The sequence below is a fragment of the Natrix helvetica genome (assembly GCF_964273705.1).
Source record: "Natrix helvetica genome assembly, chromosome: 1".
Classification (NCBI taxonomy): Eukaryota; Metazoa; Chordata; class Lepidosauria; order Squamata; family Natricidae; genus Natrix; species Natrix helvetica.
Window position 1 is genome coordinate 14,379,934 of NC_138548.1, and position 16,537 is coordinate 14,396,470.

Consider the following 16,537-nt stretch of genomic DNA (forward strand, 5'->3'; position numbering starts at 1 on the left):
GGGTTTTCAAGCATAAATTCAGCAGGCATTTGTCTGTATTCCTTCCAGGGCAGGGGGTTGGATCCAGTGGTGAAATTCATTTTTTTTTTAGCTACAGGTTCTGTGGGCGTGGCTTGGTGGGCATGGCAGGGGAAGGATACTGCAAAATCTCCATTCCCTCCCCATTCTGGGGCCAGCCAGAGGTGGTATTTGCCGGTTCTCCAAACTGCTCAAAATTTCCTCTACCGGAACCTGCTGGATTTCACTCCTGGTTGGATCTCTAAGGTCCCTTCCAACCCCATGATACTGCCATTATGTGACTGTTGCTGGGACTAATCAGGTTTGTAGTCTATCGCCACGAAGTCACTGAATTCAGAATAATGTGAGGAAACAGCCCTTCTGATAACAGATTTGGAGGATGGGGGGCGGGCAACTGATGCATACTTGTCCCAGGTTGTCGGCTGTTCTCAGCTGCTTCATTTCATTTAATGGGAGGAGCCGAACAGGTGGATGTCCACTCAGGCATACTAGAGTAGAATAATTCAGTGTGTCACTTTGAAGGTTAATAGAGGCTGCAAGCACCTTTCCCAACACATATTATTATAGGCATCAGCTTTTGTGAGCTGCAAACTGTAATCAAATGTGCTAGTTGGAAAAGTTGCAACCTGAGTCATTCTGGAGTTGTTTGATAATAGAGATCGCGTGGTTTCAACCTTTCTCTCTTTCTTTTTTAAAGCTGTGGAACTTGTTAAAAATATCCCTGGGATCTCTAATCAGGAAGCAAGTGCCTAGAAATTGATTGTATATGGGAACTGACGTAAGAAGAACAGAAGGGGGTGTCAACCCTGAAATTGGTTGAACTGTGGCCATTTTCTTTTTTGTAGTTTGGATGGAGAGAGGCTAGTCCCTTTCTGCCTTATAGACCAGGGGTCTTCAACCTTGGCCATGGGACATTAATTATTAGAGGGGTAGTCCGACGCCCCTAAGAGCAATAACTCGCAAATAGATGGTCGCACTAGTGGAGTTGCCACTGAGTGACATGTCCACCAAGGTACAGTATCAATCTTTCCCTGTTCCACGCATGTACAAATCGAAACATTTGAACGAGCCTCTGATGGTAAGGAGACACAAGTCCATGATGGCTCTTCGGCTCAAGGCCAAAGTTCGTACCCAGCACCTGATGGTTCATAACAGAGTCCCCGACTGGAGATGATGCTGGGGAGGTGGTGCACCGAAACGGAAGGGGAAATAGCAGCCCAACGGTGGATGGCGGTGATGCGATCAGGCTGTCTGTACTTGGAGACCTTGATGTCCCAGGTCTCCTGCACTCGATAACCGGAAACCACTGAGACGTCCATGACCCACAATTGGTTCATCGCCTCAACGATCAGGTCCGGTTTAATGAATGACGTGCTGGATGGTATGATGGGCTGGAGACTTGGGTGGACACCTTGCTGGTGCAGAAGTTGGTCTAAGTGCTGTAGGACGTGATTGTGGTGGGCTGGGGAATTCTGGGAGTTGAAGTCTATACGTTTTAAAGTGGGCAAGGTTGAAGACCCCTGTTATAGACAGAGATTGATTGACTAACAACAGTGCAGGCGAGAAACAGGGAAGGGGAGTGTTAGATTGCGTCATGGATAGGCACACACAGGCTTAACAGTAACAACAGCTCTTTATTAAGTACAGCAAGTGAGAACAATCCAGCGAAGGTTGAGTCTCACAGCAGCCCTTTTATAGGGAGCTGCCAGACCCTTCGACCAATAGGATTAAACCTCTGTTCCCGCCGGAACAGAGGACCTTGGTGGAAACCACTGTAGTTAGATCAGGTATCTAACAGGGAGCATGTGAAAACCCTCTCTTCTTCTCTACCTTTTGCCATTTTCCCAACATGTGGTCAGATGGACTTAAAGACTCAAAAGGATGACAGAGAAAGAAGGGAAGGAAAGAAGGGGGGAGAGAGGAGGAAGGAAACCAGGAGAAGGAAAAAAGGGAGAGAGAGGAAGAAGAAGGGAGGGTGGGAGGCAGGGTTGGTATTCAATTACTTTCCCTACTGGTTCGCAAATGTGAATGCACGTGTGCGCACGCATGCTTCGCTTGCATGCGTCCCATCCACACATGCACTCGGCCTTCTGTGCAAGCACTCTTTGGCTTGAAAACATGCCTAAATAGGAGGGCATAGAGCAGGGGTGGCAATTTCCACTATGGGTTCAGGAGAACCGGTCTGAACCGGCTGAATGCCATCTCTGGTGGGAGAAAACGGAGGGAAGCAGGAGGGAGAGAAATGAAAGGGAAACAAGGAGCTAGGGAAAGAGGGACAGAGGAAGAAAAAAGAGGGGAAAAGGAGAGAGGGAAAGAGAAGGAGAGGGAAAGGGAGAAGACAATGGGGAGAGGGAAGGAGAGAAGAAAAAGGAAAGGAAGCCAGAGGGAAGGAGGGAAGCTGAAAAGGAAAGAGGGAGTGAGGAGAAAGAAGAAAAGGAAGAGGAAAACATGGAGAAAGGGAAGGAGAAAAGAAAAAGAAAAGGAAGCCAGAGGGAGGAAGGGAGGGAGGGAGGGAAACAGAAAAGGAAAGATGGAGCGAGGAGAAAGAAGAAAAGGAAGAGGGAAACATGGAGAGAGGAACAAGGAGAGAGGGAAGGAGAAAAGAAAAAGAAAAGGAAGCCAGAGGGAGGGAAACAGAAAAGGAAAAAGGGAGCGAGAAGAAAGAAGAAAAGGAAGAGGGAAACATGGAAAGAGGAACAAGGAGAGAGGGAAGGAGAAAAGAAAAAGAATAGAAAGCCAGAGGGAAGGAGGGAAGCTGAAAAGGAAAGAGGGAGCGAGAAGAAAGAAGAAAAGGAAGAGGGAAACATGGAAAGGGGAACAAGGAGAGAGGGAAGGAGAAAAGAAAAAGAAAAGGAAGCCAGAGGGAAGGAGGGAAGGAGGGAAGCTGAAAAGGAAAGAGGGAGCGAGAAGAAAGAAGAAAAGGAAGAGGGAAACATGGAAAGAGGAACAAGGAGAGAGGGAAGGAGAAAAGAAAAAGAATAGAAAGCCAGAGGGAAGGAGGGAAGCTGAAAAGGAAAGAGGGAGCGAGAAGAAAGAAGAAAAGGAAGAGGGAAACATGGAAAGAGGAACAAGGAGAGAGGGAAGGAGAAAAGAAAAAGAATAGAAAGCCAGAGGGAAGGAGGGAAGCTGAAAAGGAAAGAGGGAGCGAGAAGAAAGAAGAAAAGGAAGAGGGAAACATGGAAAGAGGAACAAGGAGAGAGGGAATGAGAAAAGAAAAAGAATAGAAAGCCAGAGGGAAGGGGGGAAGCTGAAAAGGAAAGAGGGAGCGAGAAGAAAGAAGAAAAGGAAGAGGGAAACATGGAAAAAGGAACAAGGAGAGAGGGAAGGAGAAAAGAAAAAGAATAGAAAGCCAGAGGGAAGGAGGGAAGCTGAAAAGGAAAGAGGGAGCGAGAAGAAAGAAGAAAAGGAAGAGGGAAACATGGAAAGAGGAACAAGGAGAGAGGGAAGGAGAAAAGAAAAAGAATAGAAAGCCAGAGGGAAGGAGGGAAGCTGAAAAGGAAAGAGGGAGCGAGAAGAAAGAAGAAAAGGAAGAGGGAAACATGGAAAGGGGAACAAGGAGAGAGGGAAGGAGAAAAGAAAAAGAATAGAAAGCCAGAGGGAAGGAGGGAAGCTGAAAAGGAAAGAGGGAGCGAGAAGAAAGAAGAAAAGGAAGAGGGAAACATGGAAAGAGGAACAAGGAGAGAGGGAAGGAGAAAAGAAAAAGAAAAGGAAGCCAGAGGGGGGGAGTGAGGAGAAAGAAGAAAACATGGAGAGAGGAACAAGGAGAGAGGGAAAGAAAAGGGAAAGAGAAGGAGGAGGGAAAAAGGGAGAGTGCAGGAGGGACGCAGAAAGAGGTGAAGGGATAGGGAGGGGCCGAAAGAGAGAGAATGAGGGAGAGGGGAAAGAGAGGGCAGCCGTCTTCCAAGCCAACTTGGGCCAGGATCAGCCTTGCTTCCTGCCTCTTCTAGAGTTCACTGAACTTTCCACTGAGCTTCTTCAGAGGAGCCTGCTAATGATGCCCAGCTGTCAAAGAGGTTGCTGGATGTTTTATATGGATAGCCGTTAACTACGATGTGCTCATTATGCTGCAGCATGCTCCAAGCAGGAGGCAGCTTTTCTGGTGCATTAATGAACTCGCCCGCTACCAGCCTGCATAAAACATACTCAGATGCTGCGGCACCTGGGATGAATCTTGCCAAGCCTTTGAATGTGACATTGGCCCCTTTTTTCCCAGCCAAAGAAAAAGAAAAATTCCCCCGAAAACAGATCATTAATTGGCCCATCACTCTCTGGTCATATTATTTTTGCACTCTTTTTAAATTAAGGTTGCACGTTTAGGACATTTCTGCTGCTTAAGGGCCAAGATTGGACCAGCCAACACAGTGAAAATGTTACCCTTTAAAATTGAGTTGTTTGTTTCCCATGAAATTTATAGCTTTTAGGCTCCAGAAAGCAATTGATCTTAGGGGAACTCAGTTGAGGAGCTGGAAGAAATTCAGCAATTACTGGTTTCAGATCTTGGTGTCCACTGCCTTCTTTTTCCACCCCAGAAAAGAGAGAAAAATAAAAATAAACACTACTCCAAACAAAGCAAAACAAAAATCTGAAAGGGTCTGGCACTGGCTTCATCCATCCACTGAAAAGTGTCTTGTTTTATTTTTTTCTTTTCTAAAAGCAAGTCTCTAGTCCTCAAAAAACCTTAAAGTTTTCATAGCGTTTACTTAATGATTCCTAGTCTTTTTGTAATGGGCTTTATCAACTGCCTTTTCTGTTCTTAGAAGCAATTAAGTAATTACCGAAACAAATACCCCTTCCGAGTGTGTGTGTGTGTGTGTGTGTGTGTGTGTGAGTGATGGGATTCAATTTTTTTTACTACTGGTTCTGTGGGTGTGGCTTGGTGGGCGTGGCTTGGTGGGCGTGACAGGGGAAGAACACTGCAAAATCCCATTTCCTCCTGATCAGCTGGGACTCGGGAGGCAGAGAATAGATGGGGGCGGGGCCAGCCAGAGGTGGTATTTATCGGTTCCCTGAACTACTGAAAATTTCCGCTACTGGTTCTCCAGAACTGGTCAGAACCTGCTGAATACCACCTCTGGTGTGTGTGTGTGTGTGTGTGTGTACTGGCGTGTGTGTACTGGCGTGTCTGTGTGTGTGTGTGTGTGTGATCTGAAATAGTGGTGACAATGAACAGGCAATGCAGGCAAACATTGCTGGCTTTACTGAGCTATGATTAGCAAAAGCTCGATTCAATTATAGAAAGCGTGAAAAATATCACCGTTATTTTCTGGACACGCGCATGCCTCTGGCCAGCTTTGACACAAACGTGTTTTTAAACAATGTAGAATTAGATCAAGATCGTGTGAAGTATATTTGTCTGTGTCCAACAGTGGTGAGTTCCTGCTAGTTGTAACCTCTTCTATAGAAGAGGTTCCACAAATCTACAGTGCCTCCCCCCCCCCCGCCCGTCCGCACATCATCAAGATGAAGAGCTAGAGGAGGAATTCTGGGAATTGAAGTCCACAAGTCTTAAAACTGTCAAGTTTGAACACCCCTGGGATTTTTTTTCTAAAGGGTTAGGGGTGCAAGGGTCTTGTAACTTGACAGCCTTAAGACTTGCACACTACAATGCCAGAGTTCCTGATCCAACATGACTGGAGGAATTCTGGGAGTTGAAGTCCAGGTCTTAAAGCTGTCAAGTTTGAACACCCTGGGGTTTTTTTTCTAAAGGGTTAGGGGTGCAAGGGTCTTGTAACTTGACAGCTTTAAGACTTACACACTTCAAAGCCAGAGTTCCTGAGCCAACATTTTGGTTGCTAAGCAAGAGTGTTGTTAAGTGAGTTTCACCACATTTTACAAGTTGGCCATGCCCACCCAGTCACATGGCTGGCAAGCCACTCCCACTCGGTCTCATGGCTGGCAAGCCATTCCCACTCGGTCACATGGCTGGCAAGCCACTCCCACCCAGTCACATGGCTGTCAAGCCATTCCCACCCGGTCACATGGCTGGTAAGCCACTCACACAAAGAAGGCCACACCTACAGAAGAGGTTCTAAAAATTTTTGAAACCCATTATTGGTGTCCACTGTTGGTCACCATCATGATAGAAAAAAAAGATGCTGTAGAAAGAGTGCAGAGAAAAGCAATAAAGATGATTAGGGGACTATTTGCAAACCCTGGGTGAGGACTTCTATTTGGGTCCAAAATCCATCCTCATCCCAACACATTACACATAGGTTTTATTCAGAGTATCAGCCGAGTACAGGGTGGCTTATAGAGCCAATGCAAGCAAAGCAAACATACCGATAGAGGGGACCAATTCTTTACAGTCAAGTTCCACAACCACTGGCTGACGGGAGAGTCGGCTCACCCGCAGGATTTCAGCTTGGCGGTTCGAAAAAGGACAGGCTGGATGGCTTTCAACCATGGTTGCGACATGAGAAAGCAGGATGACGGAAAACTTGGAGGAGAGCAAAGGAGAGACATCTGCCTTCTCTGCTGCAGTCAATGCCTTCAGGATGAAAACCTACAGACACAGATGAAGAGAGTTGGAAGGGACCTTGTAGGTCATCTAGTCCAACCCCCTGCCCAAGCAGACACTACACCATTTTTGACAGGTGACAGTCCAGTCTCTTCTTGAAAGCTTCCAGTGATGAAGCTCCCATCCCGATGAAGCTCAGGATGAAGTTGCTGGAGCGGAGAAGGGGGAGGGATGCTCCTCCTTTTCTGGATTTTTCAACTCCCTTTGGGGATTGTGCAAGAAAACAGAGAATCCTCAGTCTCCTCCAAAGACCTGGCGCTGGGTATGGCAGACGAGTTGCAAAATGCAGCCCCTTCACCAGTCCACTCTGCTCGGAGGTCTCCTCTGCCCCACCCATGACAATCCCCCCCTCCCCACAAAGTAACATCATCAGCAATGTAGCAGCAAATGCAGAAGGCTAAAAGCGACTTCTTTTCTTCTCCCCAGATGCTGAAGAAGATTCAGGCGAGCAGGCAAGGATCAGCGGGGTCAGCTCCAGCCGGGCGATAATGCAGCGCATGCCAGACCTTCCAAGGTTTCCCAAAATTCTGGACGTTCCAGCTAAATTACTGGGGAAGCGGGAGTCCTTCCCTTTCAGTTGAGGACTACGCAACCAAACTGCCACCCCCTTTTATTTATTTTTGGACACAAATAACAATTCCCCTAAAAGAGGAGACAGAGACAAATCTCGTCTCATTGACTCGAACAGCAAATAAAACGGAGGCGGTGAGCTTTTGGCTCCCCCCGTTTCTATTTATACATGGAAGGCTTTCCATCTTCCTGGGGCATCCTTGTCCTTTTTGGGGGGCTTCTCCCCACCTGCCTCTTTGAAGCAATAGGCCCCAAAGAGTTTGTATTTCTTGTCGGGGAAGCCCAGGTTGCGAACACCGGGTTCCTGGCCTCCGCAGCGGGATCTGGGATTGACGATGGGGTAGCGGACGCTTCCGTCCCCGACCCAGCCGGCCTCGCATTTGTCCAAGAGCTGGATCTTCCAGGCAGCGTAGAGCTGGCCCACTTTGGCCACCGTAGCTCCGCTCCGTTTGCAGGCCAAGGCGGCTTCAGGGAAGCTGAGCTTGCGGAAGGTTTTGAGGAAGAAGACTTTGCCTGGAAGAGATTGGGGGTGGGGGAGAAGCAGGGGAGAGCATTAGAAAAGCAAGGGTGTCAAGTTGTAAATGTAAACTGAATGGAAAGTATGTATGATGATAAACAAAAGGGGATATACCGATGTCTTAGGAATGGGAAGAATGGATTTAGAATACGTTTTTTAATGTGTTGTTTTGTAAAAAGCTCAATAGAAATCATTTTTTAAAAAAAGAAAAGAAAAGCAGGGGTGTCAAAATCAAGGCCTGGGGGCCGGATTCGGCCCATGGGGTACTTAGATCTGGTCCGCGGGGCCATCCTGGAAATAGCAAAGGACCAGCCCAGGTTGCTTCTGCCAGTGAAAACGGGCTCCCAAGGTCCGTTTTCGGCTGCCATGGCCTCTTGCAACCCTCTGCCAATGAAAACTGTTGAAATTGCTTGAGGCACTTCAGAGTTATGCAAGAACACAACACACACAGACACATACACATACCAGGGGTGTCTTAGCCCCCCGGTATTTGTTTCCAGAGCGTAAGTCATCTGTCTACCACATTTGGTTGAAACTGCTCCAGAGTTATGCTGGAACACACACACACACACACACACACACACACACAAACACACACACTCCGTTTTCCCTGGGAGAGGGTTGCAGGAGGCTGTGGCAGCTGAAAACGGAGCTCAGGAGCCTGATTTTGCTGGTAGAGCACTTGGGCTGCCACAGGCACCCCCAACAGGAGTGATGTTGAGCTGGCCATGCCCACCCTGGCCATGCCCACCCCGCCCCCCTAAGGTCAAACACAACCCAGATGCGGTCCTCGATGCAATCGAGTTTGACACCCCTGGGCTAGGCTTTCCCTGTCCTATGATCTGCAGCATATATGGGGACCTTTCAAGGTAATCCTTGACTTACAACCATTGGTTTAGTGACCGTTCCAAGTTACGACAGCACTGAAAGTGACTTGCGACCGTTTTTCACACTTAGACGGTGCAGCCTCCCACGGTTACACGATCAAAATTTGGATGCTTGGTTCCAGTGTCCCCGAGGTCACGCGATCCCCTTTTGCGACCTTCCTACAAGCAAAGTCGAAGGGGAAGCCAGATTCATTGAATGACTGGGTTGCTAACTTAACAACCGCAGTGATTCATTTAGGAACTGCGTCAAGAAAGGTCGCAAAATGGGGCAAGACACATTTAACAATTGTCTCCCTTAGCAACGGAAATGTTGCGCTCAGTTGTGGTCGCAAGTTGAAGACTACCTGTGATTGGCTCCCAAAGTCCTTCCTCCCCCACAAAGGACTCTCGTTGGTAAAACTTTGCCCAAATGTCTTTAAAATACCCAACCTCAACAATGACTATAAAGAGTGGAAAATTTCAACCTTGGTGGTGACATTATTGAGTCCCTGCCGTTCTCCCAGTGTTCATCAACAAGGTTAAAGGTAAAGGTTCCCCTCGCACATAAGTGCTAGTCGTTCCCAACTCTAGGGGGCGGTGCTCATCTCCATTTCAAAGCCAAAGAGCCAGCACTGTCCGAAGACGTCTCTGTGGTCATGTGGCTGGCATGACTAAATGTCGAAGGCGCACAGAACGCTGTTACCTTCCCACCAAAGGTGGTTCCTATTTTTCTACTTGCATTTTTACATGCTTTCGAACTGCTAGGTTGGCAGAAGCTGGGACAAGTAATGGGAGCTCACTCCGTTACGTGGCACTAGGGATTTGAACCACCGAACTGCCGACCTTCCTGATCGACAAACTCAGCGTCTTAGCCGTTGAGGTTTATTTATTTTATTTATTTATTATTCATATTTATAGACCGCCCCCTCTCCCGAAAGGGACTCGGGGCGGTGTACAGTCACTAAAATACGTTATAAAATACATACAAAACAATTAAATAATTAAATACGTAGGTGGAGGAGGTTGCAAGACTGTACATAGAATAATAAATATTAAATATAGTATATAGTGTATTAAAAACTTTTTAAAACCCCAAACCCAATTAAAATGAATAAATCCCCGGGAGGTAGAACTAAGAAAGTGCCAGGCCAGCTGATTGAAATAGGTGAGTCTTTAACTTTTGCCGGAAGGAACGGAGGTCGGTGGTAGTTCGAATGTCAGGGGGGAGGTCATTCCAGAGGGTTAGCAACCTAGTTATAGGTAATCCTTGACTTATGACCAGTTACTTAGCGAGCGCTCAAAGTTACAATGGATCCACAAGAAGGAACTTTATTCCGAAGTTCCAATGGTCCCAGCCCCATGGTCACATGTCTGAATTTTGGGCACTCATCAACCAGATTTAACAGATTAGCAGAATTGGGAAGGAACTTGTAGGCCATCTAGTCCAACCCCCCCCCCACTCAAGCAAGAGACTCTATACCAGGGGTCTCCAACCGTGGCAACTTTAAGACTTGTGGACTTCAATTCCCAGAATTCCTTCTGGAAGTTGAAGTCCACAAGTCTTAAAGTTGCCAAGGTTGGAGATCCTTACCCTATACCATTTCTGACAGATGGCAGTCCAGTCTCTTCTTGAAAGCCTCCAGTGATGAAGCTCCCACAACTTCCGAAGGCAGAAATGTTCCATGGGTGGATTGTTCTCACTGTCAGAAAATTCCTCCTTGTTTCCAGGTTGAATCTCTCCTTGGTCAGTTTCCATCCATTATTCCTTGTCCCTTGGAAAAGAGCTTGATCCCCTCCTCTCTGTGGCAGCCCCTCAAAGATTGGAAGACTGCTATCATGTCTCCCCTGGTCCTTCACTTCACTAGACTAGCCATGCCCAGTTCCTGCAACCGTTCTTTGTATGCTTTAGGCTCCAGTCCCCTAACATGAATTTACGACCACAATTTATTATTTTTGCCTATATCCAGCACTTTCTTTTTATTTTTGGCAAAAAATGCTGCTGGCAAGCAATGGGTTCCTTTTAACAACTGCTTCAAAACAGGTTATAACATCGGGTTGATGACCCGTTTTATGGCCATCATGACTTATGACCATAACATGAAGGTTCCATTACGGTTGTAAGTCGAGGATTACCTATATCCAGAGGAGAGTCAAGCGAAGATTCCCAGAAACAAAGAACAGTTCAAGGTGAGGAGGCATTGAGGGACAAAAGTTGTGCAGGGACAATGATAAGAAACAAAGACATTTGGAGCTGTTCTAATTTTTGTTTTTAGAAGAAAATCTGTCGTATTTAGAATAGAATAACAGAGTTGGAAGGGACCTTGGAGGTCTTCTAGTCCAACCCCCTGCCTAGGCAGGAAACCCTATACCGTTTCAGACAAATGGCTATCCAACATCTTCTTAAAGACTTCCAGTGTTGGGCATTCACAACTTCTGGAGGCAAGTTGTTCCACTGATTAATTGTTCTAACTGTCAGGAAGTTTCTCCTCAGTTCTAAGTTGCTTCTCTCCTTGATTAGTTTCCACCCATTTGCTTGGGAATAAGTTTAAATTTGGCCAAGCAGCACTATTTTTTTTAATTAAAATTTTTAAATAAATTTTACAATTACCACCCCCCTTACCCTTCCCTCTTCCCACCCTCCCTCCCCCCGACTTCCCAGAGCAAAATACAGGGTATAAACATTTAACAACCATACGCTAACATCAGCTAACTAATTTTAACATGTTACTATTCTTGTGCTTTTACTCCCCCTTTATTAAACTAGCTTTGAGTAAATTATAACATTCTTTATGCCTTCATTCAAAAGCTAACTGAAATTTTTTAGTCCGGTATTTGTTTTGAATATAGTCAATCCATCTTCTCCAATCCAGCTTGTACTTCTCATCTGAGTGATCTTTCAGATACGCTGAAATTTTGGCCATCTCTGCTAAGTTTACTACTTTTAACGTCCATTCTTGGATAGCGGGCAACTCTTCCTTCTTCCAGTATTGCGCCACCAACAATCTTGCTGCCGTCGTTAGGTTCAAGTTCAGATTGGTCTCTATGACAGTACAGTCTGAAACTATGCCTAACAAAAACAACTGGGGTGTGAACTTTATCCTCTTTTTCAAAATATTTTGAATAACCCACCATATTTTTATCCAAAATGCTTTAACTTTTTTACAAGTCCACCAAATATGGTAGTACGTGGCACCAACACAGTCACATCTCCAACATTTAGATTGTAAATTCGGATACATACAAGCTAGCCTTTTTGGATCTAAATGCCATCTGTACAGCATCTTGTAGAAATTCTCTCTCAAGTTGGCCAAGCAGCACTATTGAGTGTAAATAACACAGCAGGCAGAAAGGGAACCTGGCCCGGACATGCATCCAACCCACAGGGGAAGATCTCAGCCGTTAAGCCTTGCTGGTGTGATTCAAACAGGCAAGATGCGATGTGAGCCTGCAGCCTCTCCAGGGATCTAGCGTGAAGCTGTGAGTTGGATCAGGCGTGGCAGGAAAGGTGAAAATTGGAATTCCATATCCTTAAAGAGCTGCAGCTGTTTCTCACAACCACCCCTCACTCCCCCTCCCCCACAACTAGGAGCTATTGCAGTATTTTCTCAACCTTGGCGACTTTAAGATGGGAGGACTTCAACTCCCAGAATTCCCCAGCCAGCATGGGTGAAGCCCACCCTGTTCTGACCTAGGCTTCCCAAAAGCACGAAGCCAACTCCTCATCCCGATAAAACCCCTTTTATTTAGTTTAAAGTGAATTCCTCTCCAGCAAAGTCTTGGCAAACAGTCTTTCAAGAGATTTCACAACTACAGACCTTCATCAGGTTTTGAGAGCTGCCAGGCCGATATCTTCAAAATGTCATTCTATAGCGGACAATACTTGGCAAGAAGTCAGGAACAGATCTTCACCCTAAGGAATTGAACTAAATTCTCTCCTGCAAACTCCACTCCCCTTTCGCTCCTCTTTTATTCCCTATGGGAGGGGCCATTCACCGTCCACCCGTGCCTTTATTCCTGAGTCGGCCCTTGTTCCTTAGCTGTTCCCTTCTCCTGGCAGCTCTGTGCATGCGCACATCGGGAATAGGCTCCAGCTATTTGTCTGCCTCACTGATGTCTGACTCCGAAGGCAGCTGATAACTGGCATACGGCCCTGGCCCTATCTCTGCCTCTGACACAGAGCCCTCATCAGAGCCTTCCCCAGACTCCAGGGCTGGCCCATGTTCCTCCTCAACCTCCTCACTGTCTGAGTCTGTTGCCAGATCCACTGGCGGGCCACAACACACCCATCTTAAGGTGAAAAACACTGGTGATCTAATGGAAGAAGCTTCAGCATGACTGGCTGTGGAATTCTGGGAGTTGAAGTCCACCCATCTTAAAGTTGCTAAAGTTGAGAAACCCTCGTCTAATGAAAGGAGCTTGGAAATTATAAAAAATTGTAGGATGCTTTTGGGACTCCCTTGGGCCACTGGTTCCTGAAATATAAAGATACTGCACACCGGGGTGGGTTCCTACCGGCATTACAACGGATTCGGCGTGCAAAAAATCTTAGCTGCCTCATTTCGCAGTGAAAGTTTTGGGGTCCGTTGTGGTCGTACGTCGAGGACTACCTGTGTCACCGCCTCCCTGAATTCCATTTACTCAGTTTTCTCAGGCTGCAAGGCCTTGTGTTCCAACTTCTCCTGTCTTTAAAAAGAATCTTATTCCCGGGATATACCGTATTTTTCAGAGTATAAGATGCAATCTAAATAAGATTCAGAGTATAAGATGCTTCAACTCCCAGAATTCCACAGCCAGTCATGCTGAAGCTCCTTCCATTAGATGCACCTTCCCCCCCCCTAAAAGAGCATGGAAATGTTGGTGCGTCTTATGCACCAAATACAGCCATTTTTGGCCTCCCGAAGCCAGGCCCCCACATCCCATTGTTGTGAAAAATGGGCAAAAAATGGGCCGTTTTTTGCAAAAATGGGGGTGTTTTTGCCTTCTCAGAAGCACTCTGCAGGCTTCAGCAGAGCTGGGGGAAGGGAAAAATGCCCCCATTTTGGCAAAAAACAGGGGCATTTTTGCCTTTCCACCAGCCCTGCTGAAGCCTGCAGAGTGCTGCTGGGGGCCGGGGAGGACAAAAACGTTTTTTTCTTACTTACCTCTTCGAAATCTTGGTGTGTCTTATACACCGGTGTGTCTTATAGTCTGAAAAATATGGTATCTCATTCTTTAACCCACCCACACTCACACACATATGCACATACAACACACACACACAGACATACACACTGTTTCCTTCACATAATCAAGGCGAACAACAGGAGATTAAATGCCTCCCGTGCAAAGATGGATGGAGTTGATGAGAGCACTTTGTTTCAAGGCTGATCTGCTGCTATTTTGCTGGCCTCTGATTACACAAATGAAACCTCCGTTGCCCCCTGCCTGGGTTCCCCCTAAGAAAAAAGTTAATTTACACTCTTCGGGACAAATCCCATCAGAGTCTTCCATCATCTTGCCAGCTCCAAGCATAATTACCACCTCTTTTTCCTTTTTCTTTTTTGCGTCCCTCGTGGGGCACGAAGAAGCCCAAAGGAGCGAGATCATAAACTGCCGGAAATGGCCCGAGCTTTCTCTTAAATGTGTTGCTATGATTTGTGGGAACTGGCTGTTTCATTTCCTTGCGTTGGCTAATAAATTAACTTTCCCCATGCTGTGTCGTCTGGACCGCTAAAAATGGACCATCCCTTAAAAGCTCTGGGAAACATAAACCAGCCAGAACGGTCGAAAATTGTGGTTTTCGGCACATTGATTGATTTTCTCCATCAAGTCAATCTTGATTCTTTGAGAACCACAATAGATAGATTCCCTCCGTGATGAGCTGTCCCTAAAGTGGTCCTTGAGCTGTTCTAAGAGTGGGTGCTCCCATCAGTACTGTAACTGAGTCCATCCGCTTTATTGGGGTTGTCCTCGTCTTCTTTTTCCTTCCAACCTTCCCTGTTTTGTGGTAGGATTTATGGTGGGATGGGGTGGCCCAAGATTACCATCTGTTAAACACACATACACAAAATGAGAGAATATCTTCAGCTTATACTAAGATTCTTTCTGTGCACTTATTAGGGAGTCTCTCTCTCTCTCTCTCTCTCTCTCTCTCTCTCTCTCTCTCTCTCTCTCACACACACACACACACACACACACACACACACACACACACTCCCTCTCCCTCTCCCTCTCCCTCTCCCTCTCCCTCCCTCACTCCCATCTATTTCTATCTACCACCTATTTACCTTCAATTGCTTTATCTACCTCTATATCAGTGGTGGGATTCAAAATTTTTTACTACTGGTTCTGTGGGAGTGGCTTGGTGGGCGTGACAGGGAAGGTTATTGCAAAATCCCCATTTCCTCCCGGTCAACTGGGACTTGGGAGGCAGCGAAAAGATGGGTGCGGCGCCAGTCAGAGGTGATATTTACCGATTCTCCTCAACTACTCAAAATTTCCGTTACCGGTTCTCCAGAACTAGTCAGAACCTGCTGAATACCACCTCTGCTCTCTACCTACCTACCTACCTACCTACCTATCATCTCTCTCTCTCTCTCTCTCTCTCTCTCCATACATAGATACATAGATACATAGATACATAGATACATAGATACATACATACATACATACATACATACATACATCATCTATCATCTATCTATCTATCTATCTATCTATCTATCTATCTATCTATCTATCTATCTATCATCTATCTATCTCTATTCCATCTATTTCTATCTATCACCTATCTACCTTTCATTTATCATCACTCTATCTCTCTATCTATCAATTGATCGATCGATCATGTGCTGGCTGGGGAATTCTGGGAATTGAAGTCCACACATTTTCTAGTTGCCAAGCTTGAGTAGCACTGCCTTAAAAGAACAGAAATACTTTTTCCAAGCACCAAACCATCATTAAAACAGCCCCATCTATTATAGATTATAGGCACACAGGGACCACATCCCGTTTTCTTATGAACTAACGCAGACAAGCTGTGGCTCGCTGCTTTTCTACGGCTAAAATCAAGAACACATTCCTCTCGCCCACTTCCCCCCCCCCTCTCTAATTACAGTTTTTATGGCCCAGACAGTTTGATTCATGGCTGCCCAAATACGGCTTGCTGTAAAAATTGGACTGGCCTTATGGTTCCACGGGCGAGAACAGCTGCCCACAAATGATCCAAGATTCCCACCGTACAGTTCAGGGATCAGGGCAGGGAGCAATAAAGGTCCAAACCAGAAGCGTGAAAGTATTTATCCATGTGGTGAAACCGGAGGTATCTCTTCATGATCCATTTGGCAAGTCAAGAGGGGTTTCGTGACCTGTATCAATTATGCAAAGGGAGCACAGCATACAATCTTCCCTTGCATAACATATATACTATGTGTGTGTGTGTGTGTGTGTGTGTGTGTGTTTTCATAGATTTTCACGGGTGTAGGTATGCTGGTTTTGTTGTCTTCGGGTCTTTTCCCGTGTAAGATTGAGATTGTCTTTGCAACGTTTCGGCAAGATCTCACTCGCCATCCTCAGGCTGCTGTCCTGGGTTTTTATCACTTTACAAATACGTTGCTAATTTAACAACTGCACTCATTCACTTAACCACTGTGGGCAAGCATGATCATAAAATGGAGTGAAACTCCCTTAGCAACGGTCTCATTTAGCAACAGGAATTTTGGGCTCAACTGTGGTCGCAATTCAAGGACTGCCTGTAAGGGGGAATTTCCTGACAGTGAGAATGCTGAATCAGTGGAACAGCTTGCTTCCCGGAGTTGTGGGCGATCCATCACTGAAGGTTTTCAACAAAAGATTGGAAGACCATTTTGTCCAGCAGTGACGTGCAGTCAGGTGAGGCAAGTGATTCACAGCCTCCCCACTCTCATCATGAAAAAAAAAAGTAAAAGGAAAAAGCTGAGCTAGTTGCTGCCTCACTGTGGATGACTCTGCTCTCCCTCCCCAAGTGTAGTGACTTTCTCCCCAACCCCCATTCATTTCTCTCTCACACACACACAGCTGGATAAAACTATA

The 16,537-nt window shown here is 46.2% G+C and overlaps 1 protein-coding gene across 1 annotated transcript in view; it reads right to left on the reverse strand.

Moving 5' to 3' along the window:
* Nucleotides 1-1,130: 1,130 nt before the first annotated feature.
* HAPLN4 (hyaluronan and proteoglycan link protein 4) overlaps nucleotides 1,131-16,537 on the reverse strand; it is a gene marked incomplete at its 3' end in the record, with an annotated part of 31,089 nt that continues 15,682 nt past the window's right edge. Inside the window, exons 4-6 of the mRNA XM_081938875.1 lie at nucleotides 7,275-7,618; nucleotides 6,298-6,520; nucleotides 1,131-1,504 (exon numbers count right to left, since the gene is read on the reverse strand). Coding sequence (XP_081795001.1) covers nucleotides 1,131-1,504; nucleotides 6,298-6,520; nucleotides 7,275-7,618 — 941 coding nt within the window. The remainder of the gene's footprint in view (nucleotides 1,505-6,297; nucleotides 6,521-7,274; nucleotides 7,619-16,537) is intronic.